An 18,206-nucleotide genomic window follows, 5' to 3' on the forward strand; every position below is an offset into this window, starting at 1 on the left:
CAGGGACAGTGCGCCCTCGGCTCTGGAGGAAAACAGAGGCACTTCCCGGACAGCTGCCCCAGACGGAGGCCTTTTCCTGTCTGATGACCACGGCCAGGTCATTTGTCAGAGTATCAGGTAAAACTCATCAGTTGTGGAAAAGCTACTTATGGTCTGTCTAAAAAAAAAAAAAACAAAAAAAAAACTTGCCTATTGTTTCATGTTGAATCCGCTTATCCCGAGAGTTTTCACGAAAGCAAACAGGACGGAGCGCTGGGGTACGGGATAGAAGGAACCGGGCTTCTGTTGTGTGGACAGTGAGCAGAAACGAACCTGTGTGCTTGTCGGTAAACGGTGTTCAGGCCCCAGACGACGGGCCTGGCTGGCGGTTTCATGACGTGTCGCCTGCCCCGCTCCTGTCGAGTCTCACGTGTGCGAGCTGGAATCAGAGCAGGACAGGTCCTGGGGGGGCGGGGGCGCGATGGCAATCGGGACACCTTAGGACGGCGCATTCGTGCTGCAACAGCAAGCCGCTGGATCGCACTTCAGCTCCTCGCGCCTCCTCCAGGCTCCGCGCTCGACGTGCAGTCTGGCAGCAGGCAGGACACTATTTTGCGTATTTCCACACGTTTGCAAGCAGCATATAAACGTAGTTGTTCAAGTGGCAGCAGGAAAAACCCCTAGAACAACCACAGTGAGCGTCCAGGTTTGGAAAGCCGGGTGGCTTGGCCCAAGTCCTGGGGGGAAGGGCCTCCAGGCGGAGAGGAGTCTCCCTACGTCATTGTGCTGTGAGCATGGCATTCTGGCACCTTATTCCCCAGGAACGCTGTGGGCGTGGGTGACAGAAGATCAGTGACGGATTCTTCTCCCTTGTAGCCTGGTGTTACCTCCCGTGCAGCGTCCCCGGGTTGCTCCGTGTGCCCCAAAGGAGAAAGGTCTCTATTCAGAGCATGGTACCCCAGCTTCGGCACACTCAGACCCCCTGTCCCACGTGCCTCTGCCCTCCCACCTGCCAGCGTCCTCTCCCAGCACCCCTCACTGGGTCAGGCCCTTCCCCAGGACCAGCCCGTCTCATCCAAGCCACCTCGGTTGTCCGGCAGAGGCCTGTGCGGCCACCTCTGCTCTGGAAAGCCTTCCATGATCCCCTGCTCCCAGCAGTGGGGCATGTCCCTCAGTCCTCTGGCCCCCCTCTGGGTTTACCGACTCTGGATGTTCTCCGTAAATGGAATCCTACAACATGTGGCCTCTTGTGTCTGGCTTTTTTTTTACTCAGCATAATGTTTTCAAGTAAATGCTGGAGACTTCGTGTCAGAACTCGTCAGTGCTTTCTTGGGAGGCAGGAGTGGTGACACGGCTGCATCTGGAAGGTTCTGAGGTCACATGCTGGGATGGTAATCTATCAGCGAGGGGACCAACCAAGAGGGGCCACCTTTTGAATATGGTTGATGGGTGTCCCTGTGGGAAGCTATGTGGCTCAATGAAGGAATATAATTCAACAATATTCTCTCTGTGTGAAAAGCATATGATGTCCTCACAGTCCGGATTCCTACATAAGTTTCTGATAACGTGTGGTGAATCTATGAGACTAAGAATGTCCTTAGCTCAGTCACTCGCTCGGCGGTCACCTGTCTCTAGTGAGCAGCTCTGTGGCTTCCCTGTCCCCTAGTGGCTAGGTTTCTGCCTGATGGTACCATGTGCACAGTGACAGGATTTCCTGCCCAGAGCCCACTGCGTCCTCGCGACACCCCCAGGACTGAAACACCGCTCAGCCTGCCATGTGCTCACCCACACCTGGGCTTCACTGAACCGTGGCCACTTGTACCCCTGTGTGGACCCATCGCCCCAAACCCGTCTCCTCCTGCCAGCGACTTTCTCCATGGGATGTGCTCTAGGGTCCTTTTGTTGTTGTGGTTTACACAATCTTTGTTTTATTTAATTTATTTTATTTGAATTCAGTTAGCTGACATTACTTTCAGGGGTGGTGTTCAATGACTCATCAGTGGCATATAACACCCAGTGCTCATCACATCACGTGCCCTCCTTAATGCCCATCCGCCAGTTACCCGTCCCCCCACCCACCGCCCCTCCAGCCGCCCTGTTTGTTCACTAGTGTCAAGAGTCTCATGTGGGTTCTCGCCCTCTCTGGTTTCTTCCCGTTCGGTTTTCCCTCCTTCCCCTATGATCCTCTGCGCTGTTACGTTCCGCATATGAGGGAAACCACATGTTAATTGTGTTTCCCTGCTTGACTTAGTTCACTCCAGGCTTCTCAGGAGCAGGAAAACTCTCTGGAGAGACTGTCCTGGCATCACAGAGTACGGCAGTGTCTGGCAATCCCCTCCCAAACCACAAAGTCTGCCAACGTGTGTGTGTTTCCAGATCTTGTAAATGAGAAATTAAAGACATAATCTACAGAGCACAAAACAGCTCTTTGAAATGTGATTCCAGCATCTTTATTTCCTTTATTTTGTTTGGATGTACAGATTTTATTTTTTAAAAGAAAAACTTACAATGAGATGTTTGGTTAAATTAAAGGCAAGATAGATACTGAAACTTCTAGCGGGAACGTGGGGTCACAGCCACCGGCTGAGGGAGGTGGCCTGACGTGGCCCAAGCGCCCCAGCCCATGACCACCAGGCGCCTGGGTCTGCCCTAGCGCCGCGGGAGCCTTCTGGCTCTCCAGAGGCCAGTCAGCAGAGACCTATGTGAAAATGCTTGGAAAAACAAAATAAAACAGAAACCCCTTTACTAACCTGAAAAAAGTCCCCATTGGCCTTGAAGGTGTCCGGCTCTTGTAGTAAATACAGACTTGATGACAGAACATTCTCCAAAACCAGCCCCAAATCCGTTTTTTAACAAAAATAATATTTTCGTTATTTTAGAACTTAAATTTCTCCTAAATGAATCGTGTCCCTTATCTTGGGAAGCTGCCCTGGAGAGGAGGAGGGCGGGGCGTCTTCATGCCACCCGTGTTCTTTCCCACCGCACAGGCCAGCCTGCTGACCTCTTCCTGGGCGCCCTCGGGAAGCCCTGGCGCCCTTTGCTTGTTCAGCACGGGTGCGGGCTGCTCGTTTGGGCTTCGGAGCCCTTCCGTGTTTCTACAAGACAGCGCACAGAGCCAGGGCCCTGTGGCCAGCCCCACTGGCCAGGACCCTCACCGCCAGACTCCCTCCCAGTTTTCTAGCCCACAAGTGGGAAGGGAGGTGACTACGAAGGTCTCGGGAATGCTCATTCATGCCAGTTAAAGCACTGATCTGTTCTGCACGGCTGCTCTGGGTCGATGGGCACCCTTCACAACATGCCAGTCGCTAGGAAGGCCCGGCTCTGAGCTCCCCACACACTCCCACTCCCGGGGTCGGGGGTCTAAGGGGTCCCCTCCTCTAAGGGGACAAGGGTCTTGAAGCCCAGTGCTGTCCTCCAGGAGCAGCTGTGGGTGAACATGGTGGGGAGCACACGAGGTAGGGGGGTCCAGAAAGTTCCAGGAGGCCAGAGCCCTCACTGGTGCTGAAAGCCGCTGCTCGTCTGTGTTCTTTCCTCAGTCTGGTCCTGACTGAGGGTGGAATCCTAGGCGGACGCTTCCGTAACTTTCTCCTGCAGCAGACGCAGCCCAACATCTGGTGTTCGCCTGCGGCCTCAGGTGGCATCGAGGCCTCAGGGACTACTCCAGGCCTCAGTTTCCCTGCATCTCCCCATCTGACCACCCTTCCATTTTCACAGGCAAACCCAACCTGTGTCTGCCGCCACCCCTTCCTCTGAGAACTGTACCACCCCTCATTCCTCAAGGGAAGCCTTCCTCCACTCTGCAGGGGTTCTGGGGGCCCCCCGGGTGTGCACTGACCCCCATTCCCTGGGATAGGGTTACCCAAGTGACCTAGGCCTGCCTTGTCATGCCCCCACTGGTCAATGTGGGTCAGAATCTTCCTGGATTTTTCACAGGAGAGAGAAGGTATTTCTTTACCCTCTGATCATAAAATGAGATGTCTGACTGAGCCTAAAAGAGTCACACAGGAAAGCAGAGTGCAGCTGTAGGAGTGAGCAGACTCGGAGGTGAGCCAAGCCAGCAGGGAATGCAGCGCCCCGTCCCTTCCCGCCTGAGCCAGTCACCCCCCTTTATCCCTCAGTGGCCCTTCTGATGCATCGACCACTGCAGAGTCCCCTGAGAAACCAACCCTAGGGAAGACTGAACGGACAGTCGTTTCAGACGGCAGCCTGCCTGGGGACAATTGCATCTCAGCAGAGCACACGGGATGTGGCTTACCTCCCACCATCCCTTCCCGACGGGGTCCACCCTGCAGGGGAGCGGAGACGCCCTGGACAAGCACCCTCCACGGGGTCTGTGCCACCAGCGCACATATGCCGGTGGACATGGTGGGTCTGCTCAACAGACAGGAAGAGTCTCGAAGGTCAGGCTTTGAGGAGACTGTGCGGCGGCTGCGCTCCTTCTGCCCGTGTCCACCGGACCACCTGCACGCCCACGAGGGCGGCAGGCTGCAGCACGGCTGTAAGCCCTGCGTGCCGGTGTGCTCCATGCTGACGGGCCACAGTGCACCTGCCACCTGCCTTCCCGTGGGGGCCACACTGCCCCCACTGCCTTCCAGCCTGATGTGACCTCAGTGTCACTGGAGTGCACTTCTAACTTCCCCATTCCTTCCAGAAGATTTCCATCCTGACTTCCTGTGTCCCCTGCTGTTGGCTTCTTCCAACCTCGAGTCCAGGGGAGATAGGATCCAGTTTGGAAATTAAGTAAGAATCTTCCCCTTCAACTGCAAGACGCTTCCAGCTCCCTGGGAGATTTGCCAGAGTCAAAGATCCCATTCATGTCCCAGGCTCCTTTACGTACATTTTCCTCGAGCTGCTCCTCTCCTGGTCTTTTGCTCGGAGAGGAGTCTTGGTTCTCTGTGTCTACTTGCATTGTCAGCTCCTTTAGCACCCAGTTTGGAGTATGAGGCAAAATACAACCCACCAACTCTCCAAAGCCAGGAAACCCAACACCCTATTTTTCTTGGGGTCCCTAGCGGCACTGCCTTCTCTATCCCTCTGTGACCCCTCACGTTTGTCCATTTGTACCGGCCAAGTGTTCAGTCGTACTTAGTGGAAGTACAAGGAAGTGTACGCCTATTCCATTTTCCCGGACGTGGAAGTCCAAGGATCATTTTGAAGAACTACCGCATCTCCCGGAGAAGTCTCTCGACTCTGCAGTTTTGACCTTTCTACCCCAGCAAGACTGCGTTTATGCTTCCCCTCCATGTGCCTTACACAACTGTGCACCTGCATGCTCATTCTACACGTGTGGTTTCCTGGTGCATTTGAAGTTTACATTAGCCCTCTATGATTTTGGTATAATTGGCCCACATTTTGCTATTTAAGAGCTATACTGCCCAGAGTTTGCATGTTTTTCCTGACACAGGGCCCAAGGCTATTGCCGTAAAACTTCAAATGCTCCAATAAAATCATCTTTCTTTAATAGCACACGCTTCACTCCTCTCTGCAACGTTCGTCCTCCCAGCTGAGTCATTAAAAGCTGGCTCATGATGAAGGAGTGAGTGTTTGAAGACACGGAGGGGATGAGAGCTAACCTCATGGTTTGGCCTTAGAGCGGACCTCGGCGTTTGTGGAAAAGAACCTTTTCTTTATTTGCCAAATGCTATAAAGTGGAAACCTGTTGTAAAAGATCAGAACAATCTTGATGCACTTATCTTCCCACTTGACTCCTTTAAATCTTTCCTGGAACAAGGCTGGGAGCAAATAAATGGACTTATGCATGGAGCCTGGCAATGAACAAAATAGGCATTACAGCCTCATGTCGAAAGTGCTGGATTTTTCGCTCCCCCTTTTTTCTGAACCATTCAGACCAAGCACTAGAATTTCGTTAGCCATTGAGGGGCACCTGCAGGTGCAATCACAGTACGTACTCACACGCTGATACTGAGAGCATCGCTTCCTGTGCTCTCCTTCTACGGCTGCATCACCCGCCATGTGTCCTGCGTCCTCAGTCTATAGTCTTGCCCTGCCTGTCTTGCTCTGCTTACCTTTGTTATTGTGGTAAAATAAGCATAATGTGAAATTTACCATTAGTGGCATTTGGCACATTCGCAGTGTTGTGCAGCCATCACCAGAACATTCTAGTCTTCCAAAAGGACCCCCCCCAATTTGCAGTCGCTCCCGCGTCCCCCACCCTGGGCCCTGCAAACACCAGTCTGTGCTCTGTGTTTGTGGGTTTGCCGACTCCAGACGTTCCCCGTAAATGGAATCCTACAACATGTGGCCTCTTGTGTCTGGCTTTTTTTTACTCAGCATAATGTTTTCAAGTAAATGCTGGAGACTCGTGTCTTAGGACTTGTCAGGGCTTTCTTGGGAGGTAGGAGTGGTGACACGGCTGCATCTGGAAGGTTCTGAGGTCACATGCTGGGATGGTAATCTATCAGTGAGGGGACCAACCAAGAGGGGCCACCTTTTGAATATGGTTGATGGGTGTCCCTGTGGGAAGCTATATAGCACAGTGTCTGAGTTAGGGCCCAGGACCTAAGAACAACAGAGCCATTAGGGTATTTGGGGGGGAGGTTTTCAGTAATTAGCCTCACCACGGGTGACTGTTTAATCAATAAGCTGACAAAAATAATTTTGAACAAAAAAGCGTGCATTAAAAACAAAAACATTAACCCTTGGCCGTTTTGTACTGTTTTCACCTCAGAGTCCTTAAAAAACGTTCTAATAATCTTTTTCTCATGTGTAAATAAGTGCACAGTATAATTGTCATAGCACATTTCCAAGTGCAGACAAGAGGCTGAGTGGTTGTCTCTCAAGAAATCGGAGCAAATAAACCAGTCATATCATATGATTTAATCACTGTCTGAATGTGTCTGACTTTGCAGTCACTACGTTTACATTCACACCCACATGAGGGGTCCCAGTGACGTGGTCGATGTGCTGAATGCTGAGGTCAAGGGCTGAGCCGCTGCTGTCCCTGGCGCAGGAATCCCTGGTTTCCCCAAAACCCTGTCACCTTCTTTTTGCTTCCTTTCCCTCCAAGTGGGAATGTTGCTTATTCATTAGTTTCTGGAGCTCTTGGATTATTCTTCTGACATTTAATCCATTCCTAGAAGCTCCAAACGTAGCTTCGTTGAAAGGAGAAATGCGAACCAAGTTCCCCGCTTGGAGATCCGCACCTTGCTGCTGTCCGAGAGGACGCGCGGGGAGATGCTGGCCCTGCCCACGCATGACTGAATGAGTGACAGGAACGGAATGAGCGTCTTATGGGTTGAGTGTCTACCCTTTAGCTTTCGCTTGGTTTGGGGGGTTTCTTTTGTTGGCAGAAGTAGGTCCTTCTTCCTGCTCGTCACTTCCCTCGGCTGGGAGGCATGCTCATTTTCTGGGCATATTTTCACGGCTTTCCTCACAACAGACTCATCCTTAAATGTTCGACCTGTGAACCGTAAGAGGGACTCACAGGAGCGCGCGTTGCAAGCCTTGTTGAGTCTGCCCGCATCCAGCTTGGCGAGGGAGACACCACGGCTCCCCTTGGCACCGTCACGACATTCTGTCCTCTCATTTCTTAGACCCTGCAAGTAAATCAGCTCAATGGTGTCATGGATAAGCTTCCTCTTCACCGATACATCCGACGAACAGTCTACGGACAGGGCGGGGCTGAAGCTGACCTCTAGAAGCCACGGTTTCAAGTTGTCATCAATCAAATTGTCGAACCCAAAAAGCTCAAAGCAGTTGGCCGCGAAGGGGACTGAGGGAGCAATGGCGAGCACTGTGCGAATAACCGCGTGGTTGATTTTCTGCCACAGATGCAGGTGGTCCACGTCCCAACTGCGAAGGCAGGAGCAGAGCTTGCTGAGGATCCACCAGCAGACATGACCGATCCCTTCGTTGATTTTCTCATACGAGGCCCCAGATTTATTGATGCTGCTGTTGGTCAAACGGGCATAATTGTTCTGCAGATGACTGAGGTCAAACTTTCCCGTGGCAAACCGCACTCACCCTTCCCGAGAAATGTAAATGGTCAAAGGCTTAAAGCCGAAGACACAAATGAAGACGCGGAGGTCACATTTATATCTGCCCACAAGTAGAGGGTTGCAGATATATTTCTGTACTACGTATGTATCAGCAAAGACTAAGTCTTTGATGTCACTGAACATGATGATGTCCCTCCCGCCAGAGAGCTCTGCGTGCTTGCAAATCCAGTAGCTGTGCTTGGCGCCCAGCAGGGGCTTCTCCCGAAAGTACTCGGCCACGAACCTGTTGTAGTCATTGGGCGCGATGAAGGTCAGGGGGATGAACTCGCACAGGGGCGTGCCGTACGCCTTCTTCATTTGCTTCAGGTGTTTGGCCAGGTGGTCCTTCCTGGTGAGCTTGGTGGTGCCCGGGTGGCGGTTGAGGTGCTGCCATGGCTTGATGTTGACGTGCGCGGTCATCCGGAAGGAGGAGGTCCTCCAGTACAGGTTCCAGTCTTCCACGTTCTGCTGTCCTTTATCGAACTTGTCCCACCCACGTTCCAGCAGGACGCTCTGAACCACTTCCGTTGTGTGGTCGTCAATGCGAGACACCAGAGGTTTCAGGTTGGGCCCCGGAGTTGTGTCTTCTGCCATGAAATACGGTTTTCTTTTCTAAAAATCGATGATCAGAAACGCATTAGTGGGTGGGTGGGGGGGATCATCACCTAGAAGAGCTTTCCCATAATAGATTCCACGTCCCATGGCCAGTGGTTTGGTCTGTGCCTTCCCACACATCCAACGGTCTCACCGGATACACGCATCTCTGCTACCCCTGCAAAAACAGACCCGCCCCTCCCTGTGCGCTCTGTCTCTCCGATCATTACCTGCCTATTTCTTCCTTTTAGAGACATGTTCAAAGTGTTGGCAGTTACACCGTCGCTACTCCGGAGTGCTACTCTGCTCTAGGCCTGGGGGTGCAGTGAATCCTGTTGGCCTAAAAGAGGAACATTCCTTAGAAAAAGCAAATGCCCAGTTCTCTATAGAATTTGAACACGCCAAAAAAGCATGGAATGCTGGTGTTACACAATTAGTGGGGGTCTTACTGGCCTGAGAAGCTTAGGGAGGTGAGACCAGACACCTGTGCACCTGTGATGGCCACCAGCAGTCCCCCGCATCGTCGGTGGTCAGAGGCTGGGTTCACTCAAACACGTGGTAACTTGTAAGAAAAATAGTGAAGAAAAATCTGAGTTTTTAAATACTCATTCTGCAAAAACAATGATTATGCGAAGATTGTGCCTCACAGTTTGCAAGATACACAGAAAGTGCATATTCAGCATTTTCCTGAAATTTCAAAGAAAGAAAATAAGATAGTTTTTGAGAAAATCAAAACTGAGGATGAGGCATGATGTTTCTTTATGACCTCGGGGAAAAAAGGAATAAAGTCAAAGTCTCTTGGGGGAGATGTCGATATTCCAAAGTCTTAAAACAATGTGCTCATCAAAAATTCCAAGTTCAGGCAATCTTGACTTGTATCTTTGACAATGTTAGTACTGTTCGTGCATAATTTATGATGTAAGGAGGCATACGTAACTTGTTCGGTAGAACTTCTGTGATGTGTGAGAGATTCTGATTGATGGTACAGGAGTCAACTTTGGTGCTGTATTTTCAGTGAAGCCAGTCTGACCAGAGTGAAAGTGGGCGGGAAGGAGGAAGGAAAGGAGGGAGCCCAGCTTGCTCACCCCCCTTCTTCTCCAGATTTGAAATTGGGAAGAGTCAAGGAGCAAAGGAGATACCTTACTCCTAGCGACCTTGTTTCCGAATCTGAAGCCAGCCGTAGAGTGTGGCTGACCTCTGATCCTGAGGCTGCTGACAGGCTGGGGCGGTGGCTCCGAAAGCGTGTCCAAAAGAGCTGTGAACACCAGCAGCGTCAACAGATGAATGCGCGCCTCGTCAGTGCTGCCATCTTCCCCAAGCTTATATGATCATGAAACCCTCTTCAAATTTCCGTTCTATCAGCTGCCATTTCACAAAAGCAGTGTGGGAAATACTGAGTCAGACAAACCAAGTTGAATACTGTCCAATTTCTGGCACCCTCAACCCTCCCAGCCTTGGAAATGAACCTATCAAGAAGAGACAGTGTGGTGTGTTCTGGCTGGAGCCTTGTTTCATGGGGGATCAGCACTCAGTGGCCATAGGAGCCCGGCCTTCTCCCAGCTCCGTGGGTCAGTGGGCAAAGACAGATAGGGAAGTTCAGCTTCTGAGGACAGTCTGCAAACCTGGGTTTCCCCTCACCATGGAACCAAGGAGGCCAGTCAGTTATCCTCTTGAGAGGTGAAAGACACCGTCTAATGAGACTCTGGGTATTTACTAGGGCTGTTTACGCAGCCACTGGCCCTAGATCCCATTTCAGCTAAGTATCCGTCTTCCTGTTAAAATTTCGTTGAGAAACCAAACGCATCACGAAGAGTTTTCTCTGCTCAATAGAAGTTCATCTGGAGCTACTGGAATTTCTTTCATCCTGCCTCTTTCAGACTTACAGATGCTGACAGCAGCAAATCCTTCTGTCTGAGAAAAGCATGTTGGAGGGGGGTAGGCATATGGATGAAAAACAGGTCAGGGACAAATTCGGAAGCCCTCCCTGGGAGGAGGGTGTCAGGACAGTGTCTTTGGCAGGAAGAGGCCGCCATGGGGGAAGTGACACGGGTGGTGATGACCGAGTGAAGAGGGTCCAGCCGAGGACCTTTCCTGTGGCAAGGCACGCCCTCGGGGCCGTACATGGCATTACATGGCGCACACGCCATTCCACGGCTTTCGCCACTGGTACATATAAAGGAGGAAGTGCTAATTTTAAGGGGAGTGAAGATGTTCTCACAACTCTAAGTGTGGCAGCGACGCTTGCCTGTGGGGCAAAGGCTGCCTGCTGGAGGAAACTGGGACAAAACCTCTTCGGTGTGCTCACGGGCCCTGGAGCCACACGGCCTGGGCCCCTTCCTGGAGCAGGGCAGCCGGGCCAACAGTCATACCCTTGTCTCATCGCAGAACAGATTGTCTTCCTTGTGCGTAAGAGTGAGGCTATCCACGGAGAACTTCATAATCACTCATTTTCTTCATTGGTCTGAGCTGAAGGAAAAGATGTCCTCTAGGAGGGAGGAAGGTGACAAGGTGACCACTCATGGCCATGGCAGGACCAGCCGCGGTAGGCTGTAGCTCTGGGTGTGGCCACATGGTCCACGGACACAGAAGGAACACTGTGAAATGCATGTGTCTCACGTGGTTTTCTCCGGTGTTATGTGTCCAAAGGTTGGCCTCCTGCTGCTGAAGGAGGAGGTGAGAGGGGACGTGAAGGAGGAGGTGAGGGAGGAGCAGAGAGGGATGCTGGGGGGAAGGTGACAGGGGAGCATGGTGGGGAGGTGACGGGGAAGGTGAGGAAGGAAATGAAGGGGGAGGTGAGGCAGAGGTGAAGGGGGAGGAGGGGGAGCATCAAAGTCCAGCAGAGGGTTAGAGGTGCCCCCTGCACGGGGTGATCAACACTAAGGTTGTCTGTGTCAGTTGGGTGGCGGCTGCTGGCGTCACTGTCCTTCATATATTTTGTGTGACTAAATACCACGTGACCTTTTTAGGAGGAGGCTGCAAACAGCCCGAGAGGGTCAGGGCCTGGGTGGTTCTGGACAGAAGCAGGGAAGCCCTGCAGAGGATGCAAGTTAACACCGCAGACCAGCACTGGCTGCAGGACCCTCAGAGGGGCAAGAGTGAGGGGCCGCTGGAGGCGGGGCTTCGGGCCCCCGGAGGCGGGGTCAGATGGTGTCCATGCAGCGAAGCCAAGCGCGTGCTGCCCGCCTCTACAGTTGTAAGGGCAGAAGGCTCTTTATCTAATTAGTGTCCGGCATGACCGCTTCTGTGCTGCCACGAGAATAAGCGCTTGTTTACCCTGCGGACCCACTGACGGTTGGACTCGGACGCCGGCAGGTTCCCGCTGGGGTGGTGTCCGCGTACCTGCGCTCTCTGCACACCCGCAGCAAACCCGGCAGCCCGTCCAGTCCAGTGAGCATGGGGTCTGCTGTCTGAGCTCCAGAGGGGAAGTCGGGGAGCTGCCGCTGTGGCTGCCCCCAGCGCCCCTGCCCCAGATCTCCGGGTGAGTGTCCCCTTTCCGGGGGCCGAGGCCAGCATGGGTGTGGACATGGCCATCCATCCACCTCACCCCCAAAGTAGGAGTTTATGAGGTCAGGGCTGCTTTTTAATCCCTATTCCTGCATTGGATGCCCTCTTGTTGGTGGAATGAATGACTGAACCAGCAGACCAGCGTGGGGTTGGGGCCGGGGAGAGCCTGGGGGTTCCATTTTTTCCTGTAAATTAGAGGAATAAAGATGTTGTACATTTTTCCTTCATTTCAGCCGCCGCTAAGTAACACTGAGTACAGTTAGATATAGGATTCCTACACTCTATGGCTCATTTGTGCCTAAGATTTCCTCTCCCTTTTTATAACATTATAACACCCATTTATCTAGGTCAGAAGCCGAGAGGATGACGGCTAACTTAAGCTTCTTGGTCTTGAACTCAAAATTCAGTGGAAAGTTCTATTCCCCATTAAAATAGACATCACCAAACCTGACATTTTACTGAATAAACACTAGACCTTTCCACTTTTTCTCCAAGTGCTTAAATCAGTAACTGAATGTTTATTTGGGTATTTGGACTTGTAAACTGTGACACATAAGCTGTACCGATGGGGAATTGAGATGACTGCTCTTACAATGAAATTAATTAAAGATGCAAATAACTCCTATAATTAGGGCAGTGTTGGGTATTTTATTTGCATAGGCAGAGAGCCCTGGCTATTTCCCCAAGGCATCAATTAATTATAAATTGATGCCTATAATAAATAGAGTACCAAATTGAGCTCAAAGGCAAAGTGATGTGTCGTGCGATGTAAATATCACATGCAAACATACATGCATAACGTGAAAATAGAATATGACGTGTTAATTATTTTAAAATATTTGCCATTCATCCAGGGAGGAAGGAGAGGCACTTGTCACCGTAAGTGCTGTTGTTCTAAACCTGAACGTAGCTGGAGCTCCCGCTGGAAGAGCTCGCAGGGACCACAGAATTTATCCTGAAAAGAGGCCATTAAACATTCTCTCCCAGCTTGGAGATGTTTTATTTGGAATACAGTTCTCAGCCTCCCTGGGCAGTCATGCGGACGTATCGTGATTGTCCCAGGACTGTGTCCAAGTAGCAATAATTACTAATAATATGTCTCTCCACCTGTTCACTGCAAAGAAATTATTACCTGTACACAGTCATGCTGATAGAGCCGAGAGCTCCTGCCGGCATTTCCAGATGCTCTCTCCGGTGGGAGGCTAAGCTTTCCAGGTGGGGTCTGCGGGAGGGGCCCTGGGACATGGGCTCGTCCTGGCAGGTGCACGGCCACAGACCTGCAGACACTGGAAACAGCCCATTGGTCAATGAGGCTTGATAGATGAAGAGTCCCTGTGTGGCATTCCAAGTTAAGGTCAGCCTCCAAGTAATAACTTCCAGAAGGAAACCAGAAGGCACTGAGCTCCACCCCGAAGCAGTGTGTGTGTGTGTGGGGGGGGATGCACCAGCCTGCAGGATGAAGGCCCTGTGGTTTCATCTCCATTAGGAGAGGAACAGTCTGTGACTGGGAATGTTGCTGGAACATTCCCAGGCTCAAAGCCCTCGTTTGGATGGAGAACATCAGCACGCGCTGGAACAGAAGCACCATGTGACACCGTGTGTGAGCAAGTAGAGACCCAGAGGGGCTGGCGACGCGCAGCTGGAGATGCACGGCTCCCGGCAAGCCACGTTCTCGAGTCTGCCTTGGCTGGGCCTTGGCCGATTTCAGCAACACATACGCAGTGTTGGAGGACAAGCAGCAAGCTGGCTCTTAGAAGCAGCACCCAAACTTCTAATTAGGTCCTTATTATACTTACGGGCTTTAGGATCCCTGAGAGTCTGGTTCAGCCCCGGCTCACTCTTTCTCTCGCAGTGAGGATACTCCTGGGCACGCGGGGCCCCATGGGAGGGAGTCAGCCAGGCACAGCGTTGCCATCGCTGCGGGAACAGTGGGCCTGAGAACACCCCACGGGCGCACTGCTTCTCCCGGAAGACTGAGTGCTGAATGGGAATCCTGTGGGAAGGGCTGGCTCCCAGCATCTCAGCCTAGCAGACGGCTAGTTCTCACTCTCTCTCCCTTCCAGGCTGGGGCCCTGAGAAAGAATCAGGAGCCTATTCTCTGTATGCACACTACCTTTTCAGCTCGTTCACTGCCTGCAGGACGAGCCCCAGGCTGCCTTCCGTGTGAGCTGGGATCCAGCTACAGTGTGAAACCACGAGACTGAGTGCCACGAACGTCTGCCGTCATTGGACTGAGACGGGAAATATTTGGGGGGTCAAGGAAAGGGATCCTTCTTGGGTGACCCTGAAATCAGATGCTGCAAGAACAAACACAGATTCCACACATGCAGAGAACCAGTTTCTCAAAGAACATCAGTCCATGGGTTCCCCAACTTTTCTGTTTACATCGTACGCGTACAGAAGATGAAAGGAATAATCCTCACGTATTTCTATAAAAAGGTCTCAGCTTTCAGAACCTCAACCATTAGTTTCAAAAGCATCTGTCCTCTCTTCATCTGGAATTACTGGGGATTTGCCATATGCAGCCTCCATGTTCATGCGTCCCACGTGGAAGCGTGGTTTCGTTAACTTGTTTACTGTGCATAGTCTCTCCATCAGCCACACCACAAATACATAAAGACATACGCCGTCCTGCTGCTCACACGATGGACCAGTGACACTGCTCAGCGCAGTGATTCTCACATTTAGAAGGGAGTTGTTCACACATGCAAAGCCCTCCATTTCTATTAACTAGGGACAGGCGGCGCTGTGGGCTCCTGTGCCATTCTGGGTGAGTGAAGCCAGCTGGTGGAGGAGGGATGGTTCCCCACCACCATTTTTTTTCGGAAATATGTTGTTATTAACTTAACTCAGAACAATTTTTAATTATTCTAAATTGGAGCACTTTTTTTTGCATTAATGATAGGTTCTGTTTATCATTCAAGCCATCAGCTCCTGAGGACAAAGGCCGCATCTGATCACGCCTTGCCCCCAGACCCCCGAGCATCGCATGCCTCTGCCGTAAGCACCGGCGGAATGGAACTGACTCAAAGTGAAAGTGCCCATCTTCCCAAGGGCTTGTGGAGCTCAATTTGCCCCTTTGCAAATGCATATAGGAAGGCAGTGTTGTTGTTGCTGTTATTTGCCTACTGGGAAGCCTTCCAAATATCCTGTCTATGTCCGAAACCCACCCTTCTTAGCATGGCATTCAAGGCCTTCCCATGAGTCTTCAGCCTCTGTTCATTGAAACACCGTCCCGGCCCTGACTTCCCTGCTCGGTGTCCGACACCAGGCCCTCGCTGTGGCCTCTGTGCATCCCTACTTCATGCCCCCCTTCCCCCCCTCCTCTGGGGCCCACACCCTTCACACTCACCTTAGGGAAAACTGTTCCCCCGCGTTGCGGCCGTTTGTGTCCCAGGCGGCGTCTTGCTCTGCCGTGGCGTCCGTTAGATCTTGGAAAAGAGTCTGCTCGGGATGTTTGGCTTGAATCCCCCACTCACCACGGGGTGTCGCCGAGTTCCCTCCTTCGCCCTCTTGTCACAGAACATGTTTGCCCCGTCTGTCGTCTTGCACAGATGTGCAAACAGTAGGCACTCTGTGTATTTTCTGGGCTGTGGAAGCAATGCACCCCAGCCAGGGACGGAGGGCTTTCCCCCTGAGTCATGCAAAGTCCGGAGCGCAGGGGCCCCACTGGTCAGAGCGCACGTGGGCCGTTCCTGGCAGCCCTGGCCCCCTGAGCTCTCGGGGAGGGGCTGCTCCCGGGAAGGAGGCACGCACTGGGTCCCCTCCAGTGCTGGGCATGACTTCCATGCGCTTGTCCCCGAGCCCGGCTCTGGGTGAAGGGTTCTAAGGGGGTCTGTGGTCGGCCTTCAGCCGCTGCAGAGCCCAGATGAAGGCGCAGGACCAGAAGCCTGGGTGCTGGTCGCTCAGTGATGCGAACCCGCTCTCCTCACAAAGGGGGCACACATCACCTCAGGGGCGGGGGCCGAGGGTGTCAGAAGCCCCTCGGATGCATCCCCGGGCTTCGTTCACATCTCCCCCATCTTCCTCCCAAGAATCTTCTTCCTTCTGTGGGGACCACACTCAGCCCAGGGCTCTGTGGTCCCTGTCGGCTGCAGACGTGAGGACACAGAGCGGCACGGGGCGGCTGACAGACGGACAAGAAGAGGCGGGTGGGCTCCTCCGGGGGGCTGCCTGGGATCTCCTTGTGCTTTTCCCTGCTGGGATCTCAAAATACATCATTGCCACATAAAAACAGTTGAGTGTGCGAAACGAATCTTTGTTTCTGAAAGCCAAGTGTACACCCGAGACCCCAGTCCTTCCCTCGGGGCTGTGTGCTGCCCCCACGGCCTCACCCTGTCCCCCGGGCCGCGCCGCGCCTGTGGACTTTGGGAGGACACCGAAGAGACTCCGGCCAGCGTTCCAAGGCGAGGCGCCTGGCCGTGGGATCTTTGTACTGGGCTCACTCAGCCTCCGCTGTCTTATTACTCTGTTGATTAATGTTTGATGTTTCCATGCCAAGAATTTAATTACAGACACTGTTACACCCTTGCAGGACCAATAAATTCCTTCTCGTGATCTGTAAGACTGCACAACACGAGAGCCAGAGATGTCGGCCGCACCGTGTCAGGCGAAGGGAAACGCTGCAGTTTTCCTAATTAGCAAACCAAGAAGAAGAGTAATTCATTGTCTGTAGCCTACAAGGCATTTTTCTTTTTTGGTTTGACATGTTCATTTGTCATTAATTATTCATTGTTACTTGCAGCCATACGTGCCGGTAAATAATGTAAACACGGAGTAATGGAGTCCTGCCCCCAGCTATCTCCACGAAAGTCAGATGACGGAGGGGGGGGTTGGCCATGATTTTGAGAGACGCACAGAGACAGGGCTGGCAATCCAGACACAAGTAAGGACATCTGGGCCGAAACCAAACAAATTCTACAAATTCTGAATTCATTCAGGAGTTTAAAATGTTCCCCTTCGAGATGTTCACACGAGTTTCTAAGACTGTGGGTAACTCTCGGAGGAAGGTGGCGGGCTGTCAAGATCCCAGGAGATTCGAAGGACACACTTACCAGATGGCACATGTTGGCTTCGTCCAAAATGAGCATTCTTTCCACGTTCTTCTGCTGGGTGGTTCCCCTGAATTTCTCAGTGGGCTCAGTTCTCCCTTGGCTTGCATTCCCCATCAGTTCTTGTCCCGCTCAGACACGGAGAGGCTTTGGGAAGGCTGGGTGCCTCCTTGTAGTTGACCACACAGACCTTGGAGCTGGGGGTCAGATAACGGAGCCAGAGGTGCACTCATGGGCATGGCAGCGTCTCTCCAGGACCACTTGCTCCTCTGCTCCAGGCTGGAGCCCGCAGCCTTGGGGTTCTGGGGCTTCACAACTGTATGCTGTTCATGGGGTCAGTGTAATCTCACCTTTAGTGCAAATGCTCCTTGGGCCAGGACACACTGACTGCCTCCGGTAGGATCCAGAGGAAGTCGGGTTCATTACGATGTTTAAATCTAGAACTTTCGTGGAGTCCAAGGAAACACTGAACCAGCAAGTAGAACTTTCACTTTTTTTTAATACCTCAGTCCTACCCACCATGCGAGCACCGAAACTCATAGCCGAGGTGGCTGATGGAGAAAGAATCCCCTCTACCATCTACAGAGCCCAAGGGAGAGTGATGTGAAAAACAGCAGACCTACAGGAGCTTGGAAATCTTTCCTGCCCCGAAGATCTTTCCAACCGGTGACAAGGCCTTGACACTTTCCAGTTAGGATTCCCTGAAAACTACATCAAACCCAGCATCTGGCTCCCTGGAAGGACAGTGAATGTTTATTGAGAATGGATTCATATTGACGACCATGATCACTTCACTTCTTCTTGAAGGACATTTACAAGCATAATCCTTTTACAGTAAAAGCATAATGAAGAGAGAAATACATATAAATAAGTACAAAAAAGGAGTCTATGGTTTGGCAGTTGTTGCCCTTAGAGGAAGTGATAGGCGGGGCCTGCACGGGCTCCACCAGGGGGTTCTGTTTCCCGGACTGGGTGTTGGTTATATGGATGTACTCAGTTTGTCAAATTTCATCAAGCTGTTCTTGTACAATTTTACATTCCCTGTCTTTATTTTATTTTATTTATTTTATTTTATTTTATT

General features: G+C 52.0%; 1 protein-coding gene across 1 annotated transcript; it reads right to left on the reverse strand.

The window, feature by feature from the left end:
- Positions 1 to 6,975: 6,975 nt before the first annotated feature.
- On the reverse strand, positions 6,976 to 11,008 carry TTLL2 (tubulin tyrosine ligase like 2). Its single transcript, XM_011224285.2, is given in 3 exon segments — positions 6,976 to 7,139; positions 7,142 to 8,588; positions 10,940 to 11,008. Coding segments are annotated over 3 exon segments (1,680 nt in total).
- Between the last annotated feature and the right edge of the window lie 7,198 nt (positions 11,009 to 18,206).

The sequence above is a fragment of the Ailuropoda melanoleuca genome, chromosome 10 (assembly GCF_002007445.2).
Source record: "Ailuropoda melanoleuca isolate Jingjing chromosome 10, ASM200744v2, whole genome shotgun sequence".
NCBI lineage: Eukaryota > Metazoa > Chordata > Mammalia > Carnivora > Ursidae > Ailuropoda > Ailuropoda melanoleuca.